At 38.5% G+C, this 27778-nt stretch overlaps 1 protein-coding gene across 2 annotated transcripts in view; it reads right to left on the bottom strand.

Moving 5' to 3' along the window:
• The window catches only part of Art4 (arginine methyltransferase 4), a 261955-nt gene that overhangs the window by 163069 nt on the left and 71108 nt on the right, over positions 1-27778 (bottom strand). For both annotated transcript variants that reach the window (XM_090386019.1, XM_090386018.1), the window contains exon 5: positions 19216-19326. In XM_090386019.1, coding sequence (XP_090242145.1) covers positions 19216-19326 — 111 coding nt within the window. The remainder of the gene's footprint in view (positions 1-19215; positions 19327-27778) is intronic.

Below are 27778 nucleotides of genomic sequence, written 5' to 3'. Positions count from 1 at the left end.
AGAAACCAGGTGAGGTGCTTGAGAACCATTTCCTCCAGTGTTTTCCCTAAACAACTAGTTAAGGAAATTGGGTTTTGATTTTTTGATTTGGTTTTTAATGGTGCACTGGCAGCTAAGGCCATAATGTGCCATGGAAATTGGGCAATAATTAACTGGATCAGAGAGATATTTTCCTGGTTTAGAGATAGCTAATACAAGTGAATCTCTTCAAGAGCAAGGATAAACATGTTCCTAAAAAATTCTGTTAAAAAATATCAGAAGAGTTTGTAAAACACGTGAGTCTGTATTGCTCAAGTGTTTTAGCATAATATAAAACATTCCATCGGGCCAGTTGCACTATTCGGTGCTCTGTTAAGGGATTCCTTTAACTTGGATATTGTAAAAGCTTATTACATGGAAGAGAAAGACTATGTGTTGAAATTTAACTTATGCTTTTCTGCTGCCTCTTTAATTTGTTGGAAAGGAACATCTCATGAATTTGCTGCTGAAACTTTGGCAAAAGCATTTGCTATGTCTTTGGGGGAAAGATAGTTCCTGACCATTACAGATCAATATAGGAGAGGATAATAATGGATATTTGCCATTCAGAAGTTGGATTTTCCTCTAGATTAATCTAGTATCTGTGTTTTTTTGATAGTGGATGCGAACTGTATCCAAGAATCTTGTTTGGCCTTTCTTCTTATTTGTCTGTGTTAGCACTGAGTTTCTTATAGTTTATAAGGTTAACAGTAGTGGGATGCTCACGGAAAATATTCCAAGCTTTAATTTTATTTTTTCCCCCTTTTTTGCCCTATTACATTCATCATTCTACTAGTAGTTTTATGCCTGTGGGCAAGTTAACAACTGAGGAATAGCTTTATCGGCTGCTTCTAGTTTCCAGTGTGAGGACAGACTTGATCAAGTGCTTATTACAAGCGCAGGAGCTCACAGTCCACCCGAGACCGCCATCAACTCAGGACAATGTGCCTACCGCCTACATTCCCTACAATCCAGCCATCAAGCCAGATCTCAAAAATCCTCCGAGAATACCACATAAAATGCGTGCAGCTGCCTGGTAGAAACTTATGTTCTGTAGTTTCCAACATAAAGACTCCGGTCACCCCTCTTTTACGCAGCAGTGCAGTATACTGCATAGCCTGCAAAGATTGTGATAGCTGCTACATAGGACAGACCTCGAGACGTCTTCAAGACTGCCTCGCAGAACATGACAGATCGATTCACCTTCTGAGACCGACCAGTCCGCAATCGCAGAACACTACTGCTCAACCCACCACGATCTCAATCCCAAGTGGGACTATGAGGTAACTGACCAGTCCTGACACTTTCACCACCGCCTCTGGTTAGAGTCACTTAATATATTATGTAATGCAAGAGACATGAACATTTAGATGGCTGCAAAGCCATGAGACTACACGCCATCTTAGAGGAAACGGTTTTAAGTCTAGGTAAGTGCTGGAGGCAAAACTATGCATGTCCATGCAGCAACAATGAACACCAGTTTAATGGTTGAATGGCCTACCTCGAACGGCTCACTGCATGCACAACTCTGTGTCCATTAAAATAATTTTTTATCTCTAAGGTTTCCATTCTATTTGTTGATAAAGAGGCACATTCAGCCTCGAAAGCTCCAAAGTATAATCAAAGATATTTTACTGGATATATACGTTATCATTATTTGTCGGTGGAGATGGTTTGGAGTTTACAAGTAATTGGAAGATGATCACTATTGTGTGGATTATCCAATACTGCCCAATGTATACGTGGGTACAGAGTGGGGGAGCAGATAGATCTATGGCAGAAGTATTTCCTGTGGGAAAATGCACAGGAGTATGTGCACCGGTGTTTAGCAGGGTTCGATTGTATGTCCAGTTATGTTTCTATTAGCTGCCCTCTTTTAACCATATGTAGACTCCCCCATAATGGATTGTGTCCTTTAAAGTCACCCATCACACGAACAGGAGGTGGTATCTGGGCAAGGAATTCATCAAAGTCTCTGAGTATATATGTTTGGTTCGGTGGAAGAAACAGGAGATAAATTTATTCCTAGTTCTATTCTAACAGCAACAACTTCTAAATTAGTTGTTAAGGGGATTTGCCTAGATGGATTAAAAATGGATACTAAAACCGCTACACTTCCATGCACTGCAGTTGCTGCACTCCTGTCATGCCTGTACAAAGTATATTTCTTTATTGAGGGGGTCACTTGTGGAGTTAAATGTTTCCTGTAAACAAATGCCTGCTGGATTGAAATCTCGGATTAGGTCGTAAAGTTCATCTGTATTAGTACGCAGTCATCAATAATTCCATTGTAAAATGCACTACATTATTTAGTTTTAGTGGTAGAATGATCTGGTTGCTTTTTAGAGGCAGTAGGCTTATGGTGATTTTATTTAGGAAAGGCAGACATTCAGTGCCCATATCTTCTTCAACAAAAATTTCTAATATAGGTTTTTCTTGAGTTTTGTCATCTATATCCATTTCTGCAGTATAAATTTGGCTCTTATTAGAGGATTCTGCTTTTGTCATCCCAGTCTCACTTTGGAACTTGATGCCACTAGTAGAGGGGATGGAAATTGGGATATTACAAGTCTGATTTCTGTTATTTTACTTCAAAGATGACTGGGGAACTGAAAGTTGAGCTCATTCTCTAGCTCATTCAGCAAGCGATTTGTCAGGCAGAACTGAATCATTTATTTGAGTAGCAACCAAATGATAATTCTTAGTAACATTTGCATATGTACGTGCTGGAGTATCTTTCACTATTTGTCGTCTTGCTTCCTGATAAGTCATTTTATGTTCAACTTTAAATTTCTGTATTTTTTTTCAAGTTTCAATAACTTGCAAATTTTTAGAATATGAAGGATGATCTCCCTTGCAATTATGGCAAACTGGAGATGTTGCAGTACAGTGAGTGTGATCCCGGGATCCACATTTTAGGCATATTGTGTTTCCTCAACATGTCTGGGAGTGTCCAAATTTTTAGCACTTATAACAGTGCATTGGATTTGGAATATAGGGACAGATATGACAATTTTAGATAACCAGATTTAACAGTATTTGGTAAGTTTGGAGTATTAAAAGTGAGTATTATACTACGAATTGGGATGAGACTGCCACCCCTATGAGTCAGAATTCTCTTAGCTTGTATGACTTTTTGATCTTTCAGTTCTTGCACAAGCTCCTCTTCTGTTACATTCAATTAGGATTGCCAGATTTCAATGACTGGATTAAAGGACACTCAAACATAATTAATGCAACCACTCTCCAACTCTCGCTCCGCCCCCCTCTCCCATCACAAAAAAGGAAAATTGGGTGATTTTTTAGTTAATAATTAAACATTTTGTTCATATTTTTTAGATTTTGGTTTAAAAATTATAGTTTTCATATTTAATGGTAAACCATGGATTTCTATGGGGAAGAATATGGATTGATATAAGAACAATATGGATGATATAAAAAGCATGAATTGATCCAAATATTTTAATGCAAATTTAGTGCATTAATTGACATCAAGCTAAAGTAATTTAGGTAGGTGAAAAAAAAGCAAAAAAAAAAAAAAAACCACATACTGGTTTAATAGCTAAAAATCATTCCCATGAACATATTTTGTATTACTTCGAGCAGCCTTAAGAACTTCAGCATCATTTTTAATTTTCTCAGAAAAATCTAAACAATTATCTTTAAAATTGAAGTAGATCATTAGTTCGCTTTTTATGAGTGAAACTGAACATCTATTTCACCCACCCCTCCACTTCAAGTTCGTTACACTAAAAATCCTTTCTGAAAAAACACAAAATGACCTTGAAAATATTTGAAAGCTTAAAATCAACACTTCTCAAAATTAAATGCCATTGACTCGAAGTACTTGAACAACTTTTAAATTTTTCAGAAGTTGACACAGTTTCATAATTTGTTTTCAGTACTGAAACCTCATCAAATAAATTTCATATCCAACTTTAGTTTATCTATTAATTTAAAATATTCTGCTACATCAACAAATGAGTCATAGTTAGGACAACCATTTTTAAAGCTTAATTTGCCAAGTTTCAAAAGAGGGGTATTTTCATAAAAATTTAATTTCTTTCCTAAATATTTCAATGCAGCATTATAAAATGCTTTGAAATCATTTATTACTGTGCTTTTAACTACAGGGTCTAATTTCTGAAAATGCTGATGAACTTGATACCCAAAAAATTCTTGATGAAGACGAATACTTCAGTGAATTTTTTAGATCATTCATTATATTAAAACTATCACTCACATATTTCATTCTTTACAAGCTCTTTTATTGCTTTGCAAATTAGTTCAATCGCATACACTGAGAAAAGAAAATATAATTCTATAATTATAGGGACCTCTGTTGAATTTTCATTAATTTGAAGGATTTTAAAAAGCTGTTTGGAATAGTCTTTTGGTTGCTTACGAAATAAAGGCTCAAAGCCATCTAGTTGGTATGTGCCTTAAAATTCCCTTAAACTCTGTTTCGGCAAACTCATGAAATTATTTAAGGTTATCCCTTCTTTTAGCTGAAACAGAAAAATAACCATATATTTTCCATATCAATATCTAAATTATCAAAAGCATATTTAGCTAAATTATGAATAGTGTGAGCATGGCAGTTTGCTTTGATTACATCTTCATTTAATTTCTTAATATTTTGGAATAAGGATTTATTACTCCTTACTTTTTTACTCCCAAAATTACAATTTGCATTGTCTGCACTGAAACAAGATACCTTTTGCCAATCCAATCCAATCCTAAATTACACATTGAATTTTTTAGGCACTCAAACATTCCATCTGCACTTTCATCAGCATTTTCAAAAAAATCAACTAAGTAGTTTGTAGGACCACATTCTTCGTTGAAGTACTGAATTGACAGAAGGAAACATGTTCATATTCTTTCTATCAGAAGCATCAATCTGTAAACAAAAAAATAATTAGCATTAGCATTAGTAGAGGCATTTGATGCAAGAAAGCAAGCTTATGCAGCATCAGCCAAAAAAAAAAAAAAAAAAAAAAACCACTTCCACTTCACCCCTCTGTTCGTTCAAAATACCTGTCCAGCTGAGCCTTAAACTTATTTAGGCTATCAACCTCCACCACAAGGGATGGCAGTCTGTTCCACCAACCAACCACCCGCTGGCTAAAGGCAAATTTCCGCACGTCTATCCTACATCTGTCTTTCCTCAATTTGAATTTATGCCCTCTCAGGTGATTTTTCTGAGCTAGAGGAAGAATCCCATCAGCATTGAGCATGCTTAAACCATTCAAGGCTTTATACACCTCTATCAGATCACCTTGCTGGTGCCTAGTCTCCAGACACTGTAATTTGCAAAACTTAAGCCTTTCCTCGTAAGAGCACCCCTTTGTTCCATTCACTAATCTTGTTGCCCTTCTCTGTACTCGTTCCAGCAGCTCTACATCCTTGAAATGAGGCCTCCAGACCTGTATACAGTACTCTAGGTGTGGCCTGACCATTGCCTTATACAGTGGAATAATCACCTCCTTATCCCTGCTGGAAAAATTCCTGTATATCATTGGCAATACTCCATGAGCTACTCTTGCAGCCCGTCTGCACTGCTCAGAGGACTTCATATCTGCCTGCACAATCACCCCCAAGTCCCTTTCATTCTCTACCACTGTCAGTGTAGTACCACAGAGTTGATACGTTGCCCTGGGGTTGCTGTTTCCCATGTGTAGTACTTTACATTTGTCAATGTTAAACTTCATTTGCCACCTCTCAGCCCATCTGCTCAACCTTTCCAGATCCTGTTGCAGCAGTGTAGTGTCAGTAGTGTCCTTGACAACCCTGCCAACCTTTGTATCATCTGCAAACTTGGACATTAAGCTTGATATACCATCATCAATATCATTTATAAATACAGAAAACAATAATGGACCCAACACTGAGCCCTGAGGGACTCCACTAATAACATTAGTCCACGATGAGCAGTGTCCATTGATGGTGGATCATGATGTTTTAAATCATCCAAAACAATTTGCAATGCTTTTTTACCTAAAACATTACAAACAATGGCAGCAGATTTAGTTCTTCCACTGATATTTTTAAATCATCGTAAAGTTTAAGAGTCCAATTTCATGCTATAATCTAATTCTAATGAGTTATAAGAATGGTGATGCTTAATTGAATGATAAATATGAGTTATTTCAGCTGCAGTTACTAAATCCTCTTCTTTCATATTCTTTTTTACAAGAAACCTATCAAGAAAATTTGAAGAATATTCAAATTCTTTTTTACAAGAAACTTATCAAGAAAATTTGAAGAATTTGCTGATTTATGAGCTTGCGAGTCTTTATGCTGAGTAACTGCTAAGATGCCCATATAACCAACTTTAAATACATTTCTGCATAGGAGACATCTTGTCTGACAAGGATCATTTGTTGAAGCTAGCCATTCGTATTCTTGCTCCCAATTTTTGTTATAAGATCAAAGCCGCCTCTTCTTTTTGGGGGAAATTCCATTTTTGATGGCTAAAAAATAAATTATATTTTCAAAATATGTTTGTATATAACATGAAATATGTACAGTAGGTGCCTATAACCGTATAAATGAAATAGATAAATGTTTCTTTGTAAAGTTATAGGAAAAACAGTTTAAACAAAGCTATTGAACTCCATATTATAAAAGTGATTTTTCTGATTCCTATCATTTTATTATCTACCATTTGCACAATTTTCATGAAAATTAGATTATGGCCACACAGGTGCAAGTTTTTATGCTTTGTCAAAGTCATCGAGAAGTATTAAGTTAAGTGCATAGCATTCATGAAACTACATATATGAGCTGGAGAGGCTAGAATAGGTTAAGATTATCTCTATGTTTCATTTCTCATTAGCGGATTTTGCATTTGGGGGTTTTTTTTTTTAACATATCCCCTGTGAAAGCTTTGAAATGAAATTATAATTTTTTGTTAGTTTGGGGGGACTTTGCATGTGGGGTCCGAAGCGTACGGCTGCTACGTCTGTGCAGAAATCTGCCACTGCCACTACAAGGCACAGGCATTGAAAAATGAAAAAAAAAGGACAAATTGCGCCCCTTCTCATTTCAATAAAGGATTGTCCTTTGAAACAAAGGATGTCTGGCAACCCTACATTCAACAGATCCCATTCAGAGATAACACCTTTGGAACTATTTAGAGTTGTGTGGGGAGAGATTTTAACAGGAATTTAACAGGACAAATTGCGCCCCTTCTCATTTCAATAAAGGATTGTCCTTTGAAACAAAGGATGTCTGGCAACCCTACATTCAACAGATCCCATTCAGAGATAACACCTTTGGAACTATTTAGAGTTGTGTGGGGAGAGATTTTAACATGAAATTAGAGTTGTGTGGGGAGAGATTTTAACAGGAATTCTCCACAAATGTTGTAAGCTTTAACAACACTTCTGAATGTTCAGACTGTGTCATCTCAACGAGTAAATCCCCCCCAACTCTAATCTTTTAACCATTTTAGGTAATCCAGCGGCATTTTCTAAGAATCTCTGTATTATAAATGGAAAGTTTTCTCACTGTTTGACTAGTTAAGGAATGGATTATAAGAAAAGTTGGATGCTCTGGTTGGTAATTGACTTTTTTAAGTGCTTATGTTGCACATTACCTTGATCAGAGTTATACCAATCTTTGGTATTTGAGCTCGAAGGCTCTAATGCTGGATAATTCTCTTTATCCATGTCAGTTCCTTTTTGTCCTGGGGATTTGCTTTTCCACCCAGGTTACTGGCCCTGCCAATGAGGAGGCAGGAGCAGTGCTGCTAGAAGGCCAAAGCAGTTGAAGTGTCAGTTGGTTAGCAGAGAACAAGAAATATGAAAAGGTGAAGAAGGGTGTGCTTCCTTTCTGTGTTCTAACTTGTTGCTTTTCAAATGTAGAACTGTTTAAAAAAAAAAAAAAAACTATTTGGAGAAAGACAGGAACTTAAAAGTAAGTTTACTCACTTATCAAGAGCACTCTATATGTCGCTTTTTTTTTTTTGGTTAGTTGTTCGCGCATCGGCTTCTGTGATCATAATGCCCCTCCCAAAGTTTTTGTATTTTGCTCTGATCCAAGCCTGAGGCGGGATTTGAACCCGTGACCTTTGGGTTGCCAGGCAGCCACTTTACCCACCCTATATATCACTTGATCTCGAAAAATGCTCGCCACCCAGGGCCTAGAGAATCATACCTACATTTCCAGTAGGACTTGATTCTGTCCCAGGACCAAAGTGAAGGAACCTTACTGGAATGCAGTTGACCCTAGCAGTAAGAAACACCCATTGATTGATCCCATTTGGGCTGGTCCAAGACCTCCCAGCTTGTAGAAGCAGGAATCAAAGTGGTGTATTAGGGCTGGATGCCTTGCTCACCAGTATCCCCTTTCCAAGTTTCCATAGGTCACAGCACACAACTGCACATGCCAGATTCCAATGATGTGACCATGAAACCAAAGTACAGGCACTGGATCCTAGTGAAGCTAACCTGGAAGCCCAGCAGCATCACTAGAAGGTTCCCTCACCATATACAGGTGCCCAAGCCAAGGAGTCTTATGCCAGGAGTCCAGAAACTGCTATTTGAGATAGATACTATTATAGAGACAGAGTAAGCGGTCCACAGAATTTGACAAAACATGTTTAGTCATATCATAATGTCATGTCCCTTTCAGTTCCCAGTGTGTAAAAGGCTAGTTCTCACAGCATTTGCTGCAGTTCAACTTACTGCAGTTTTGCAGATTTGTATTTGAGGGACAGAAACTCTGGGGGGGGGGGGGTTTAAGATGATTCAGCAATTATCGTAAGATCTACAATTGCATATATACAATGAACTCCCCTTTATAATTGGTTCACTGTATGAACAAATCATTTTACGATGGACTCTCCGTTCACTGCACAATATGTGGTAAGTTCTGGTCATTGTGATGATCATGTTTGTGAATTGAATTTTAATTCTATTATACAGAGATTCAGATAAGCAAAAATAGGAGGAATATTATCCACAGGCTATAAACGTAAAGATCACAAATTTACACTTTATTACATTGCCAATTAACAAAATTAAATGATACACGAAAATGCGAAGAATATTTCCCACAGGTTAGCAAAATAAAAAAATTTATGCTTACATACATAGCTTAATTACTATTGTAATATGTACATGCTAACTAATTGATATTGCTGTTCAATGATCATTTTTTTTGTTGTAAAATTTAAAACAGTGAAAAAGATAAGAAATCAATAACGAAGAATACGGCACACAAAGTTGCAACTAACATGATACATGCAAATGAGATAGGGAGTAACAAGTTTACAAAAAATTAAAAAAAACACAATGAACAGAAGATTCTGAAAATTTGTTTTTTTATATGATTGAAAATTCCATGGAAGGGGAAACACATTTCACCATAATAACATAAAAACACACAATTCCAGCTATCGATACTATTGCAAATGCAACAAGAGCGAGCTTACTGCACGTTTATAGTTTGCACTAACAGAAAAGCCCAATAAGCAGGAAACTGAAAATTGTTTTTATTGTTTTATGATCGTGACCTCCAGAAATATCATGAAGGCATTCAAAATTGATTCTTATAATCGAACATATGATAACGATGAAAGTGCAGTGCATTTTAGTGATTTCAATTGGTTTTCTGAAATTTGATTCTATAAAGCAGCTGATTCTACTAACCAGTGGCCATGTTAAGAGGTGCCTACTTATTTCACTTTACAATGCTTACAATTTTCTTCAACCAGACCGTGTGGTGCTTCCTCTCAGCAAACAGCAGCCTTTGTAAACGTGCTGATGCATGTTTTGTTTTTGCATCCTTTAGTTGAAGTGATTTTTTGGGTTGTGCTTTAATCAATATATTAGTTTCAATCAATTTTTTAAATCAATAGGTACAATTTTCATTATAAAAATTGCCTTTTAGAGAGATAAATAGCTTAGTTATATAGTGAAAATTTCAACTTCTGAGGCCTTGGAACAAATTACCAAAAACAATGTGTTATTGGGTTCACATTACAATATTTTCACAATATGATGGTGCAGAGGCGTAGATATGTTTTTGGCACCCTTGGCAAATTAGTGGCTACGCGTCTTTTTACAATAATTAGTAAAACCATCGTAAAAAGGCGTGTAAATAAAATTATAATAATAAATAATAAGTACAGTTTGTTTGTTTGTTTGTTATTTGGTTTTTAGGAGCATTAGCAACTAAGGCCATATTGCTCCGGAATATGCAGTGGTCATTCCCTGACCTTTCCACATCCTCCGTATTTGGTAGTGACGGGCTCGAACCCCGGTCTAATCAAGAAGCGTGTGCTACGCACTGCTGCTCCTTCCCACCTGGCTACAGAGGCGCCTATAAGTACAGTCTGACCTTTGTTTAACGAACTTCTTTATACCAGATTTTTCTGTTTAGCAAATTTTTTTGAATTCCCCTTCGCAATCACATTTAAGATAGGGTTTGTAGAACAAAGAAAATTTTTTATATGAGATTACGTGGTTAACAAATTACGAGAGACTTAACTGGGTACGCACTGTTTGCCCCTATCGCCTTCAAGAAATTTAGGCAACAGTGCTCTTGCTAAGCACAATGGTAATCTCTTTGGCTTAAAAGATTACCATCGCCAACTTAGTGGAACCCGTAAAACCTATCCCACTTCCTGTCCCACATTTGATTGGATACTATGATGTGGTCACAAAGGAACTGGATGCCAAAAATAATTTTGATATCATATACTTGGATTTCAGGAAAGCTTTTGATACTGTTGCACATGGAAGACTAGCATACAAATTGGAGCAGTATGGTATTAAGGGCAAGTTGCTACAATGGACGCTGCTCTCTTTATCCATTCTGGCAACTTGCTCTTAATGCCATGCTGCTCCAATTTGTACAGTAGTCTTCCATGTGCAACAGTATCAAAAGCTTTCCAAAGTCCAAGTATATGATATCAAAATAATTTCTTGCATCCAATCAAATTGGTCAGACAAGACTTAACAAACCCATGCTGTGTCTGAATTATAACTGTAGTTTTGTCTAGATGATCCTGCAGTGCTTCTTTAACCAGTGCCTCCATTAATTTCTCTGGAACAGAAGTTAAACTAACAGGTCTGTAATTACTTGTGTCACCCTTCGATCCTCCTTTATGAATTGGGGTCACATTTGCACATCCCCAGCCCATGGGTACCTCTCCTGAGACCAAGGAACGTGTCATAATTATGGCTAAGGGTTTGCTTACTTCCTTTGCTGCCTCCTTCAATATAACTGGATAGATCTGATCCACCCCAAGCACCTTTCTTATGTTTATCTTCAACAATTTCTGCTCCATTTGGCTCTCATTTATTAAGAAATCATTTAGCTCATTGCCAGGGTTTAATACATCTCTGGCATTTCCCTCCCAGAATAACTCCTTATTTGTAAATGTAGATGCAAAATACTGATTCAGTTTGTTAGCTACCTAAGCAGGATCATCAACAGTTGAACCCTCGACATGAAGTGGACCAATTTGATTCATCCCCCTTCCTTCTAGATTTTACATAAGTTACTCTTTGCATCTTTTGCCAAAGATTTCTCGTAATCTGCCTTTGCCTGCCTAACTTCCCTTTTGACTTGATTACAGACCAGCATATATCTACCATAGGCTTCTGTATCACCTAAATTAAAAATCACAATATTCACAAATTATAGCACAAAAACAGTATATACATATTATTTATAACTTCAAACTTAATCAGTATCTCAGAACATACACAGTTCTTGAATGGCGGAGTGCTGTGCATTCGAGGATGTACCGATGAAGCAGTAGCCTGATTGGTCCCTTAAAAGTTGCGTTCTGGACGGCAAATAGATGTATGCTGCTATGCAGTATGTACTCAGATTTAAGAATGCATGCAGGCTTCAATCGCCCTCTGAAAACATGCCATTTGGCAAAAATTAATTTTCACCCCGCACTCATCCTGATGTGACATCTAAGGACACCATTTCATCAGCTAGCCTTGGGTGTCAAAATAGCTTGACACGGAACTGATATGGTCTGTCAGTGGTACCCCCTCTGATACCAGCGCCCTTGGCACCTGCCCCAGTGCCAAAGCATTCCTACGTCACTGCGATGGTGTCTCTGGTATGGATTAATATCATAAAGTGGAGGTCCACTGTATTATGTTCTAGGATCAAGGGGGGGGGGTGTGATGTGTATTTGCCCATTATCACATCTTCAATGCTAGATGTGATACATATTCACGATTCCCTCTTACCACGACACCTAATGCAATGTACTTTGGCTTGTGCTTGTTTGAAACCAATTAGATTTTCTCATTCCCATTCTCTCCTTACATGCACATAGCAAGGAGAGAATAGGAATATATAGAGAAATCAATTACAGTAAACATATCAGTAGGCATGTGGAAAAATAAGTTAAGAGTTCACATTTAAAACCCCTTCTATTGGTATCAGGACTACTCTACAGCATATCATGTCCACTGAAATTCCCTATTAGTAAAAAAAGGGAAAGAAAACACAAAAATTTCGTCCTCATTCATTTTACTTTTGCCTCTCAGAGCCGTCAATCAAGTCTCTTCTAAGATGCCTAGTTTCCAAGCTGTGCAACCCACATATTCAAAGTCTTTCGTCCTGTGGATGCACTCTTGCCGATCTCACCAGGCGAGTTACCCATCTTTGGATCCTTTCAAGAAGCACTCTTTTCTTAGGTCCGGTGTCTATACTTGAACACAGTATTCCAAGTGTGGTCTAACAACAGCCTTATATAGTGGAATTGTGACGTCCTTATCTCTTCAATAAATCATCGATAGGACACAATGAGCCTTCCTTGAAACCTGTCTACATTGCTCAGAGAACTTCATGTTTGACTATCATAACTCCCAAGTCCCTTTCTTCCACTACTGACTTTAGTTCAACTCCACCAAGTGTATAAGTTATTTTGGGGTTGCTGTTTCCCAGGTGTAAGACCTTGAATTTTGCTGAATTAATGCATAGTGCCACTTTTCTGACTATCCTTGGAGTCAATCTAGGTCACCCTGAGGAAGCTGTTTGGCGGTTATCATTAACTACTCTATCGATCTTCACATCATCTGCAAATTTAGACATCACACCCTCTATCCCTTCATCGATGTCATTTAAGAAAATCAAAAACAACAGTGGTCCCAATACCGATCCTTAGGGAACCCCACTTCTTACATTAACCTAATCTGAGGAATAACCATTTATCACAACCCTCCACCTACTGCCCTGAAGCCATCCTGCTATCCATCTAATGATTTTCCCTGTAATTCCAACCTGTTCCAACTTATAAAGTAACCACTCATGGGGGACAGAGTCAAATGCTTTGCTGAAATCTAAATAAACAAATTATTCCCTAAATCCAGCTTGTGAGTGACTCTGTCAAAACTGCTATCCAGATTTGTTACACATGATTTTTCCTTTACAAAACCATGCTGTGTATCCTCCAGAATACCATTTCTATCTAAATGATCCCAAATTCCATCCTTCATCATTTCTTCCATGATTTTCCCTACTACTGAAGTTAGACTGACCGGTCAGTAATTTCCCACTATACTTTTAGAACTGCCTTTATGTATTGGCCATACATTGGCACTTTTTCAATCCAACAGAATCTCTCCTGAATCCAATGATGTTCTCATAATTATCCTTAATGGTTCGATGCACTCACTTGCTGCCTCCCTTAAAATTATAGGGTATATGCCATCAACCCCAGGAGCCTTACTCACCTGAAGGCTCAAAAGTTTTTCATTAAATAATCATGTGAAATTTCAATATCATTAATTAAATATTTTTCAACTTCACTCCCATATTTTCTCATTGACATAAAGGGTTTTTCTTCTGTAAATATCGATACAAAGTAACTGTTGAGTTCATCTGTAACATCAGCTGGGGTATCTAATACTATACCACGTCCATTACATAAGGGTCCTATCTGCTTTGTCCTTCTCCTCTTTGCATTTCTATATGTGAAGAATTTCTTATCCCCAGAAAAGAATTTGTAGTTGTTATAGACTTCAGTACTTTTTATTGCTCTGTAACTTTTCCATGCCATCATTTTTTGCTCAAGTAATCTGGCAACCTTGGTAGAGATATACAGACTAATAGTTTAACTATAGCTGCAGGCAGATGAGAAAGTGATTCTTGCATTGCTACTATTGACTGGTAAGTGCAGCAGGTTGGAAAGCAAGGCATCTGGGATTCCAGGTCATTCTGTGGGCCATCATGGAACAAATGATTACAGGGGCTGTGTTAGGGGTAACTGAGAGTAAGAACATGTGCATGTATACTTACATGTACACTAATACTAGGAGCACTGTAAATAAATTTGATGAACTTGAAAGTACTGATTAAGTCGTCGAATGTAGACATTGTAGTAATAGTGGAAGCACTATGTCACTCAGAATAAGTGATGCTCAATTTGAATATGGGGAGCACAATGTATACAGGAAGGGCAGAGAGGACAGAAAAAAGCGGAGGGATTATGCTGTTAGTTAAGAAGAATATTATAAATCTAAGTCATCCAGTTGATTTGGTGACGAGCGAAATAGAGTGGGGCAGCAAATCAGAATGTCTCATAATGGGGAATTTTAACTTCCAGACGTGGACTGGAATTTGTGGATTGGTCACTCACACACCAGCAAGACTTTTGTGGATTTCTTCAGTGACAGTTTTCTACAGCAGCATGTTGGAGATGCAACAAAAGGAAGCAATATCCTTGATCCGGTTATCAGTAGTGATTCTTCATGCATTAAGAATCTGCAGGTAAAAGAACCAGCAAGCACAGTACACTAAGTGGAATTTAATTAAAGACATAACTACTATCAATGGTAAATGGAAAGGCTTTTGCTTTCATAAGGGTAACTAGAACCAGAGGTCTCAGACAGTTTTTAAATTGTGTGCAGTAGGACCAACTGATGATGTTGGTCAGAGAAGGGAAGTAATCAAAGAAGCTACTAGGCTTTTTTACACCACCAATGAAATACTGTTCAAAGCTTAGACCTAAATGGATGTCAGATGAACTGAGACAAGTGGCAAAGAAAAGTGCATGAGATGCAAATAAATTATCAGGTGATACAGATGCCTATGGTAGATATAAATTTGTCTGAAATCAAGTCACAAAGGAAGTTAGGATGCTGATGACCCTGCTGAAGTTTGCAGACAAATTGAATATGTATTTTGTATCTCCATTCATACGAGGAATTCTGTAGGGAAGAACAGAAAAAAAAAATTATCAAATTCTAACAAGGAGCTAAATGTCATTGTGATAGCTGAAAAGAAAGTGGAAGAAAAATTGTTGAGGATGGACATAAAAAAGGGCACCTAGGGCAGATGGAATCTATCCAATTATATTAAGGAAGGAAGCATAAGAGGTGAGCAAACCCTTAGCCATAACTATGAGAGCATCTTTGGATTCAGGATTTGTCCCTATGGACTATGGAAGTGTGAATATATTCCCAATTTATAAAGGGGGATCAAAAGGCATCATGAGTAATTACAGACCTGTTAGATTAAAGTCTGTTCCACAGAAAATAATGGAATCACTGGTTAAAGAAGTTATGCAGGACTATTTAGACAGGAATGCAATTATACTGCAATCACAGCATGGATTTATCAAGGGGCGATTGTGTCTAACCAATCTGAAAGATTACTATGACGCAATGACCAAGGAACTGGATGCAAAAATTTATTTTGACATCATATACTTAGATTACAGGAAGGCTTTTTGTACTACTGAACATAAAAGACTGCTATACAAACTGGAGCAATGTGGCATTAAGGGCAAGTTACTGCCATGGATAAAGGGGATGGTTAAGTGGAAGAAGTCAGTGGTTTCGTGGACTAATGTTATTAGTGGAGTTCCCCAGAGTTCGGCGCTGGGTCCGTTATTGTTTTCAATATTTATAAATAATATTGATGAAGGTATATCAGGCTTAAAATCTCAATTTGCAGATGATACAAAGGTTAGCAGGGTGATTAACAACAGTCATCAGTGTGAACTAATATACAAGATCTAGGAAAATTGGGTCGATGGGCTGAGAAATAGCAGTTAAAGTTGAACATTGACAAATGCAAGGTATTGTATATGGGTAGCAATAATCCTAGAGTAACTTATCAACTATGTGGTACCAGATTCAGGATAGTAGAGAATGAAAAATACTTGGGGGGAGGGGGAGAAATGTGAAGTTAGACATGAAATTATCTGAGCTGTGCAGACATGCTGCCAAGCCAGCTCATGGTGCTTCGTCAATGATATAGATAAACTCTGCTAGCAGGGATAAGGAGGTGATTATCCCTTTGTACAGGGTAAATAGTACAATAACAAGTGGCAACCCTGCAGATAGGAAAGTGTGGTAGCATCACACTTTCCTATTGTCCTATGCCCAAACAGACACAAAAGTATGCCATTTAGTTCGCCATGAGTCATTTGCCAGTGCATGTGCATATTCAGGCTGTGGAGGCCAACGTGCGTGAGAAGAATGTTATAGAAGTGCAGCATGAGTTGCTTGTGCAAATGACTGCCATTTCAGTGTTCCTGACAGAAGGACGATATCAAGGTGGGTGAAACAGTGGTGACAAACGGGTTGAGTCACCAATAAGAAGCATAAGGGGCCCCAAAAGACAGTGCATATGCCTGACAATGTCCAACGAGTCCATGAGGCTCTGCAAGGGCACTGCACGTGTCGCAGTTCTTTGCGTCGGATTGTGAAATTTGATTTAGAGTTCAAACCGTACAAATTGCAAGTTGTCCGAGAGCTACGGCCGACAGATAAAGTGAGCAGGCAAGACTTCTGCACAAAATTCCTTGTGATATTGGAGAAGGATGAGTTAATTTTTACTTCTCTGGTTATGCCTGACGAAGTGAACTTTCATCACTGGGCGACAGCAACCTGCACCTTCTTCATTAAAAACCTCACAGTAGCCCAAAGGCCATCATGTGGTGTGCTATCGGAGTTTCCACAGGCATTGTGGGGGGTGTACTTTTTTGAAGACTATGAAGAACACAGTGACTGTCAACACCGAGCAGTATGGGAACATGATTGAGAACTTTTTCGTTCCAGAAGTACGGAGCAAAGGTATTCTCCACACAACATAGTTCCAGCAAGATGGGGCTACAGCCAACACAGCCCGTACCACAATGGCTAAGCTGAAGCAGTTCTTTCCACATCGACTGATCTCATGATTTGGGGATGTCCCGTGGCCAGCTAGGTCTCCAGACCTGACAGCCCCAAACTTTTTTCTTTAGGGATATCTCAAAGACAAAGTTTTCTACCAGCGGATACACAGTATTGGGGAATTTGAAGGCAGCAATCCGAGAAGAGATTGAGGCTATTCCCCAGGAAATGATTCAGGATGTCATGAGGAGCTTCCGGAAGCGCTTGCAGAAATGCATTGATGCAGATGGAGGTCATTTGCTAGATGTTATATTCAAGACATAGACGTGGTTTTTGGTGTATCAGTAATCGCAATTTGTGTGAATCTGACAGCCATAAATAAATTTTGTGTAGACATGCATCAGTTCTGATTATCACCTTTTTCTTTTGTACTATTTACTGTGACCCACCCTGTATAAGGCCATAGTTAGGCCGCATCTTGAGTACTGTATACAGGTCTGTAGCAATCACTTTAGGAAGGATGTAGATCTGCTGGAATGAGTGCTCTTACCCAGAAAGACTTCAGTTCTGCAAATTATAACTTCTGAAAACCAGGCAACTGCAAGCTCTGATTGAGGTGTTTAATTCCTTGAATGGATTGAATAACCTCAATGTTAATGGCATTCTTCCACTTGCTGAGACTACACACGAGGGGACATAGCTTCAAGCTGAGAAAGGATGCTTGCTAGATAGATGTGCAGAAGTTTGCCTTCAGCCAGCGTGTGGCTGATTGTTGGAACAAGCTTCTATCTGTTGTTGTGAAAGCAGATCAGTTGAATATAGTGGCATAACTAAGGTGAGACAGGTGGGGCACGTGACCTGGGAGCCAAATTTGGGGGGGTTGCCTTTTTATTGTTAAAAAAAGGAAAAATTCCAAAAGAACAGTTTTCAAGGGGTGCCGTCAACCCTAGTTACACCACTAGTTGAATAAATTCAAGGGAGAACTAGACAAATTCTTGGAGGGTATGGATGGGTGAACTGATTTTTTTTTTGATTTTTTGGATGATGTCATATCAGCATCATTTGCCATTATTATTACTACTACAACTAATAATAATAATGCGGGATTGTGATACGGGGTATTCTCTTGATGAAAGAGTCCAGTGCCATCTGGATAGACGGTCACCATTTACGGCAAAAACGTGCAAAACAATGATGAGATATGATGTATTCAATGGGGATGAGGGCACCTAGGGATGTCCAGGAAAATATCAGCCAAACCTTATGATAACCCCACCAACCATGCAGTCTAGTTGAAGTTGTTTACCCGCTTGCCATCAATTATGAACTCATCCATCGGTATGGTTGAGCTGGAACTTTGATTCATCAGACTAGACCATGGAATGTCGAGGAACAGTGATACCATGCCCAGTGCAGGTGTTGATGACAGACAACATGGATATGTGAACAGGTTGCCTGCTCTGTAAGCCTATCTGCATGAGGAGTCACTGGATGGTATGCTATGTGCTGGTCATTCCCTGACCTTTCCGCATCCTCTGTATTTGGTGGTGACGGGCTCGAACCCCGGTCTAATCAAGAAGTGTGTGCTACGCACTGCTGCTCCTTCCCACCTGGCTACGGAGGCGCCATGCTATGTGCACCCTGGTTGTAGTCTGCCATTAATTGAGGGATTACAAGCTGTCTGTTGTCTCCAACAGCGTGGGCTAACCACCATCAACCTGAACTGTCAAGCAGTAGTGGTGGTCTTTCCATCCCAGAACATCGGATGCTTGTGTGTCAATCTTTGGACCACTCCCACCACACTTTCACTATTTTTTAGTCAAAAATAGTTTTAACTATTTTTAACAAAAAAAAAAAAAAAAATTCAAAAAATGCGCAAATAAGAATAATTCATTCAAAAGAATTTCATTATACGAATGCTAAACTTAATTCAGAAACCATAAAATCTAAGAATCCTCATATTGCAAAAATCCAAAAACATTTCCTTTAAGATATAAAATAACAATATCAATTCAGTTTTATTTGGAAATGCTATAAAGTTGCTTCTAGTTAGTATAACTACACTTAATTCTAAATTAATATTCATATTTACCTCAGCGTGTTTTGCCATTGAACTGGCTTCTACTGCATAAACTTTTTGTGCTCCTGCTTGCATGGCAAAAAATGATAAGATTCCAGATCCTGCACCTACATCTAAAATAACCTACATAAAATTTCAAACTCTCGTTAAATAATGTTATGGATTAATATTAACGTGACAGAAGAAAAATTATTACATAAAGAAAACAATAAAGCACTATATATGTATTACATAAAGTCTGTTCAAATGAAATGCAGAATCATTAATAAGAAAACTGTTTGCACTAAAGGGATGTCCCAAACAATAACGGTAAAAGGCTACTAGAATCGTTACCTGCTATGTAGTCTTAATTACAAACACAGTATTTCGGCATGAAGATTTATATGCAAGTAGTTTTTTTTTGTTAGTTGTTGGCGCATCAGCTTCTATGGCCATAATGCACCTCCCAAAGTTTTTGCATTTTACTATGATCCAAGCCCGAGGCGGGATTCGAACCCACGACCTTTGGGTTGCCAGGCATATGCAAGTAGTATAACAGAAACAAGAAGCATAATTAGCTATATCATTATAGAAAATGATACTTGGCAGTAGTAACACCCCATTTTGTAATATCAGTGATATTATGCAGCCTGACAGGCTCCAGGTTTTCACTTTAATATTTGATAAAATATTCAGTTTTCTGAATTGACTGTGCTTGGAGTTTACTAGTGCTTTATCTTTCACCAGCAGAATCAGAGAGAAGATATCCTCTCTGGATGAATTATTACTCTTGAGGCAATGTGAAGTAATCTGTATTATGCAATGAACATAAACATTAAGAAATAAGCATCCTGGCAAGTGACACCGATTATGGTATGTTGTTAAAGGTGGTAGATGACTTTCATCAACCGGTGAAATACCACCACTTTGCTTATTGGAGGCTTGAAGTGGTCTAGAGCAAAGTTTCTGGCATCCCCTTGCCCCATACTTCTCCTTCAACCCATGTACGGTACTAAGTACTATAGGTTTTGATACCTTTCGTGTTTGGGGTTTTCATAAAAAAAAAAAAAAAAAAATTCATTGAGGAAACAAGCACATAGAGTGGCATGGCAATCTACATTAACTCAAAAATTCTTACATATATTAAACATGTTTCTGCCTCACTCAGCTCATATGAAGCAACCCTAATTTCCCATCGAATGGACCAAATGCTTGATGTAATCTTGGTACATAGCCTCATCAAACATAATCTCAAATATTACCAACTAGTGCAAAAATCACCTACATCACAAATCAATAAGTGATTTGTGGGGATTTTAATCTTATACCTTATCTTCAAAAATCTCTAAAAATACAGCGACCTGAAAAACTGGCTCCACTCGGCCTATCAATGGTCAACTGTGGACCAACCAGAGAGAATGACTGTTTCAATCTCATATTCACCTCAGGTGACTGTAATATCGTCCAGGATGAGAAGGTGACAGGTTCATCTTCCTATTACCTTCTCAATAATGACAAAATAAAACATCCATAAGCCAACAAAAACCCAATACATGTTATCTTTAGTTCAGCAGAAACATCGAGAATTGCATTTTTAACACAGTCCTAAAAAACTGATCTAGACCTTTTAGTTTGCCTATTCACACAATGGATAAACTAAATCAATCACAGTTGCATCTAAAACTGTAACAAATTCTTAGTGGACAAGAAACGTAACCCCCTCTTAAAAAACTGTATGTAATAGGGAATATGGAAGGTAACAAAAAAAAATTACCCTAAAGATCGGATAAGCTTCTCAAAATCAAGTGATATAGAACAGAGAAGTGTTGAGGGCAACTTCGATGCCACACTAAAGAAGGAAATTTTGTCCTATACTTTCACAAAAAATGCAGGCACTGAAAGACAAATTAAGTGGACTGGTTACACTATATTACAAGATTTAAGGAAAAGGTTGGTGTATTAATCTAGGATTACTGCAATACCCAGCATTTGTCAATGTTACACTTCAGCCACATCTGGGCCATCTACCTAATATTTCTAGATCTTGATACTTATTTCTAGGCAGTGATTACTAACATTAACAACCCTGCCAAGCTTTGTATCATTTTCCACATTTTTATATTTTTTATTGGGTACCCCAAGCATAAGAGGTACCAGAACTTATAGTACTTAGTACCGTGAATGGGTTGAAGGTTGAGAAGATGAATAAAGATGGTTGTTGACATTAGACTTTGAATTTCTGTTGACTGAAATTTTCAGGAAATATGTATGAAGGGAGGTTGTTCCAGAAAATAAAGTTGAATGAATAAATGAGGAAGAAAACTTGATTCTGTGAGTTTGAAGTTAGACAGTAAAAGGATATTGATTGGTTGTGGCATGTGTTCAAGACTGGTTTGGAACAGAGAGCAGGAATTATAGAAGACAATTCAGAACAACAGTGCCCATGGAAGTAACTATAGAAAAAGCATGCAGCAGAAATAGAACGTCTATGCGACAGAGTGGAGAGACCTTGTTAGAGATGAGTCTAATTAACCTAAGTGCCCTCTTTTGAATGGAATCTAGAAGTTGAATGGAATCTTTGAATAGAATCTGAGAAAAGTTTTGGGGGCTCAACCCCACATGTGGGAAGAATATTCCATGGTAGTGCAGATTTGTGATTTGTAGAGTTGAACAGCTGTTTGGAAGAAAAGTAACAACGAAAGATAAAGAGAAAACCCAGTTTGTTAGATACAGAGGAAGCTATATTTCTAATGTGCTAATGTCAACAGAGATTAAAAGTCAGGGTAATCCCTAATAGAGATATACACAGTGCTGCCACTTTATTAGGTACACCCCTGATGTGAACACAAATGGTTTGTCCCACAACGTTGCAAATCACATGACTACAGTTGTGGAGATAAATGCAGCAGAACCTTTCTAGTATCAGTTAAGCATACAAACCATAGCAAGAATAGAAAACACAGTGATCTAGAGGACTTCGAACGTGGCATGGTAGTAGGTGCAAGATGTGCTGGACAAAGCATCTCTGAAACAGCAGTTCTCCTGAACTTTTCACGCACCACAGTTTCAAGGGTGTAACAAGAATGGTGCAACAAATAGAAAACATCCTCTCAACAGCACTCCTGTGAAAGAAAATCACTTGATGAGAGAGAGAGAGAGAGGTCAGAGGAGAATGGCTAGAATTGTGCAAGCAAACAGATGGGCCACAATGTCGCACATCACATCAGAATACAACCTTGGTGCACAGAACAAAATATCGCAACAGACCACTAGTCGCACTTTGTCGCAAATAGGCTACAACAGCCAACAGCCACATTGTGTACCTTTGTTATCAATGAAGAACAAGAGAGCATGCCTCCTGTGGGCACAGCAACACCAGCACTGGACTATCGAGGATTGGAAAACAGTTGCTTAGTCTGACGAGTCGAAGTTCCTGGTGCATCATGTTGATGGAAGGCTCAGAATTTGGCGAAAACAACATGAATCCATAGACCCATCATGTCTGACGACTACTGTGCAAGGTGGTGGGGGTATTGTTATGGTGTGGGGAATATTTTCTTGGCACACGTTAGGTCCGTTGAAACCCATAGATTCACGTCTGAATGCCACATCGTTGCTGACCAAGTGCATCCGTTCATGTTGACAGTTTATCCTCAGTCAGATGGTTACTTCCAGCAGGATAATGTGCTGGTGCACAAAGCCCAAATCACTATGGAATGGTTCCAGGAACATGACAATGACGTTTCTTTGCTGCAGTGGCCCACTCAGTCCACGGATCTCAATCCTATTGAACATCTTTTGGATGAGCTGTAAACGGCTGTTCGCTGTAGGCCTTTATCTCTGTCGAATCTCAAGGAACTACGTGACACACTCATGTCTGCATGGTACTCCATTCCTGCACAATGTTTTCCGCATCTTGTTCAATCCATGCCTACATGAATTCAGGCTGTTTTGAAGGCTAAAGGAGGCTCAACACACTACTAGGTAGGTGTACCTAATAAAGTGTCTGGAAATCAGAGTACAATCGAAGATATGTATAGGAGCAGAAGAATCTTTTTTGTGAGATATAAGACAGGACTAAGTTTTAGAAGGATTGAAATCAACTAAGTTATCTTTGCCCCATTGGAGAATACCAATTTAAGGAATTGGTAGTGGACATTCGAGAAGTTGAAGCTGTTTGTGCAAGGCAATGTTTCTCAAACTGGAAGGTGGAATGCAATGTGCCATCATCAGCAAAACTATGCAGAGGATTTTTGATCAATGGTTGGTTGTTGGTTTTTTTTTTTTTTTAGGAACATTAGCAACTAAGGCCATATTGCTCCGGGATATGCGGTGGTCATTCCCTGACCTTTCCGCATCCTCCGTATTTGGTGGTGACGGGCTGTAACCCCGGTCTAATCAAGAAGTGTGTGCTGCGCACTGCTGCTCCTTCCCACCTGGCTACGGAGGCGCCTTTGATCAATGGAAGAAGGTCATTAATATACAAGAGGAAAAGGGTGGAAGAAAGAACTGAACCCTGGGGAACACCAGCATTAGTGGAGAGGTTAGAAGACAGCCATCTACCATTACCCACAGTGAGCAGTCAGAGAGAAACCTGGATACCCAATTACAAAAAAACAGTTGGCAACCCATTAGACAGAAGCTTATTTAAAAGACCTTTATGCTAAACATGATCAAAAGCCTTTGAAATGTCAAGAGCAACTGCTTGAGTTTCATCAAATCTTTCCATCGAATTTGCCCACAGATGGGTAACAATGGATTGATGCTGACAGAATTCATACTGGCGAGCATTGATCAGATGGAAGGTTTCTAGATAGTTTAAGAATTGGTGGTTAATTGATTTCAACATTACAAATAATTGGATGGGAAAGATTTGTCACCCTTTTTAGGTAATGGCTGGATGTGAAAAAATTTCCAAGCAGAAGGGAAAACACCTTTGGAATAAGAAAGTGAAAAAAGGCAACACTGCTCAGGAGCACGTTTTGAGAACAAGTGGAGAAATACCATTAGAATATGGAGCCTTCTTAAAATCAAGATTGATTTCCTTTTGAAAGAATACAACAGTAGGCATTAAATGGAGTGTACTGGGAATGGTAAAAGGTGGTTTACCTAAATCATCAAGACATGAGTTAGAAGAAAAGTAGGATGGTAGCAAGGCAGCTTTATCTTTGGCTGAAGTGGAAATAGAACCATCTGGTTTTGACAGACAAATAGAGATGCACAAAAGTTGCCAGCAATAGCTTTGACAAGAGACCAGAATGCTCAACTACTCTGTGGACAAGAAACAAGTTTTCTACTCAGCCTGTTCGAAATATAGTTTTCACTGATTAATAACAGGTTTACAACTGTTGTGAGCTTTGGTGTTCGCAGAAAATGAACCTGAAGATTTGGATACAAGCTAATAGTGATATGTAACATTCTTATCTTGAACAGCCATGCCACATTTATTGGAAAACCAAGGTTTAGATAAAGGATGAGATTTTAAGGTGTTGTGTGGAATAAAGGATTTCATCCCTACAAGAATAATTTCATTGACATGATCTGAGCAAATGTTGACATCAGAAGATTTGAAGTAATCCTAACAAGGAAAACAAGAAAAGAGATTTCGCAGATCATCCCATTTTGCATTCCTGTAATGCCAAACAATGCAAGGTTGAGAATGGACACAAGAAAAGGCTCCACTGGAGAAGGGACCATTGCCAAGTTGTGATCTGATGTGTACCTTGTGGACCACTCACCTCGACAGTGAAATTCTTGGATATGGGAGTACACATGGTAAGAATGTACCCAGCTCCTTGACATAATCCATCCTCAACAATGCCTACCACCAAAGACACATGCACTACTTGGACTCCCTCCAGTCACTATCTGGCAGTGTAGAGGCAGCAAGATTATCAAAAGCTAATCCAGAAACCTCCTAAGAGTTACCAATAGGTTTGGTCTGGTGAACTATATAAAAGATTATCTGGATTGCAAACATTTTAGAGTTGTATGCTTGAAATGTAAGGAAGATTGCAGCTCACCATGATGTCCATCATAACCCTCAAAAGACATCAATTGTACTGCATAATGGGAGAGATTTTGTGGGGGGGGGGGACCAAAGCTTTGCTCTGGAGACTAAACATGGGTTCCTCCACTTCAAGCCTCCAATAAGCATAATGGTGGTATTGCACCAGATAAGAGCCATCTACCACCTAGCATTGCCTGGTAACACAGCGGGTCAGCATTCCTCCATAGGCTCCTCTGTAGCCAGGTGGGAAGGAGCAGCAGTGCGTAGCACACGCTTCTTGATTAGACCGGGGTTCGAGCCCGTCACCACCAAATACGGAGGATGCGGAAAGGTCAGGAAATGACCACCGCATATACTGGAGCAATATGGCCTTAGTTGCTAATGCTCCTAAAAACCAAATAACAAACAAACAACATTCCTCCATGTGGTGTGGGCCCCACACCTTGACCCTTGCTTACATTGGTTCACACCTTGTTGGCCACCTCCAGTATACTAGATGTTGTATTCCAGGACTTGCACATTGGGGGTTATACTCCATGTTACTACCAGAACCACCATTGTGAAGGTGCAAGCAGAGGATTTGGCTGTTGCAGGCCAACCAGACTGTGCAGAAATTAGATCCACTTGACTTTTATATTTCACACCCAAATATCAGTTTCATCAGTGTTTTAGACTCCCAGGTAACAAGCCCAGCATGCACACCTGGGAGAATGTCTGTGACAGCCTCAAGGACCAAAGACATTAACTCAGCCATTATGCCTGATATGTTTCATTGATATCATTAATAAATGCAGAAAATAATACTGGGTAAAGCATTGAAAATTGGGGAACTCCACTAATAATAGTAAGCCTACAAGAGCAGTACCCACTGATAACCACTCTTTGTCTTCTTCACTTCATCATCATCATCAGCCATTTTCAATCCACTGCAGGATGAAGGCCTCTCCAGATTTTTGTCTTCCAGGTTTTCTTCTAGCTGCTCTTGGGTACCATTCTGTTATTTTCTTAGTCCATCTGTCATCATATCTTCGAGCTATGTGTCCTGCCCAAGACCATTTTAGTTCTTTAGTTTTGATAAGAATGTCCTTTACTTGAGTTTGTTGCCTAATCCATGTGTTTCTCTTCTTATCTAACAGTCTGATTCCCAATATAATTCGTTCCATTCTTCGCTGTATAGTTCTCAGCTTCTGTTCCATTCTTTTGGTGAGTGCCTAAGTTTCACTTCCATAAGTCATGGTGGGAAGTATGCATTGGTTCATAATTTTACGTTTCAGACAAACTGGGATATTGCTCTTCAGTATGTGACTATATTTCCTGAATGCTATCCATCCAAAATTTATTCTTCCCTTGACTTCCAGCCATTTATCATTATTACAGCTAATAACTTGTCCCAGATAAGTATATGACTCCACCTTTTCAATTACTGCTCCTTCAATCATTATGTCACCTTTCTGTGCCATACTTGTTCACTATTACTTTTGTTTTGAGCCATATTCATCTTTAGTCCAAAATCCTTACTAACTCTGCATAACTGATTAAGATTTTCCTCTAATTCTTTGGGATCATGGCTTATGACCACAATATCATCTGCAAATTGTAAATGGGTTAGGTACTCTCCATTCACATTGACTCCTTTCTGCAACCAGTCTAATCTTCTAAAAGATTCCTCAAGGGCAGCAGTAAACAGCTTCGGAGATATTGTGTCTTCTTGTCAAACTCCTTTCTCGATTTTAAGTTTCCTACTGTCTTTATCTAGTCTAATAACGGAGGTAGCGTCATCATATATTTTCTTAAAAATCATAATATATCGGGTATCTATGCCTTGTCTTTCCAGTGCTCAAAACATTGCCTTATGCTGTATGGAGTCAAATACCTTTTCATAATCCACAAATGGCAGGCATAATGGTGTTTTATATTCATTTGCTTTCTCCATTAGCTGTGATATTACGTGAAGGTGATCTATAGTTGAGAATCCTGTCCTAAAGCCAGCTTGCTCTTTCGGTTGATTCTCATCAAGTATTCTTTCTAATCTGTTAGTTGATTTGATTTGGATTTTATTGGCACATTAGCAACTAAGGCTATAATGCGCCAAGACCAGGTAATATATAAAAATTTAACTAATCTGTTAGTAATGACCCTTGTGAACAACTTGTAGATGTGGGGTAACAAGCTAATTGGTCTATAATTTCCAATTTCTGATTTATCTCCTTTCTTATGCAGCAAAACTATGATTGCACTATTCCATTGCTTAGGCGTCACAACTTTTCTAATGTACTTTGTGAAGAGCCTTGCCAGTTTTTGTGTTATGTCTCTTCCTCTCAATTTTAAGACCTCTACAGTAACTTCATCTTCACCGGGAGCTTTCTGATTCTTCATTTTCTTCAATGCATATTCTACTTAATCAGGATGGATTATCAAGTATGTCATATGCGTTACTAATTTTTGATCCATCTTCCCCGTTGCTGGCAGCATTCCCTCGCTCCTTGTATAACTCTTTATAGTAGTCTTCTGCTATTTGAATTATGCCTTCTCTGCTATTAATAAGTACATCATTTCTATTCTTCAGTTTCAGTATCATTTGTCTTT

This window comes from Mastigoproctus giganteus, chromosome 12 (assembly GCF_048544385.1).
Source record: "Mastigoproctus giganteus isolate SK-2022 chromosome 12, ASM4854438v1, whole genome shotgun sequence".
In the NCBI taxonomy this organism is placed as follows: domain Eukaryota; kingdom Metazoa; phylum Arthropoda; class Arachnida; order Uropygi; family Thelyphonidae; genus Mastigoproctus; species Mastigoproctus giganteus.
Note: the sequence above shows the minus strand (reverse complement) of the source record. Positions and strands in the feature narration are given on the sequence as shown.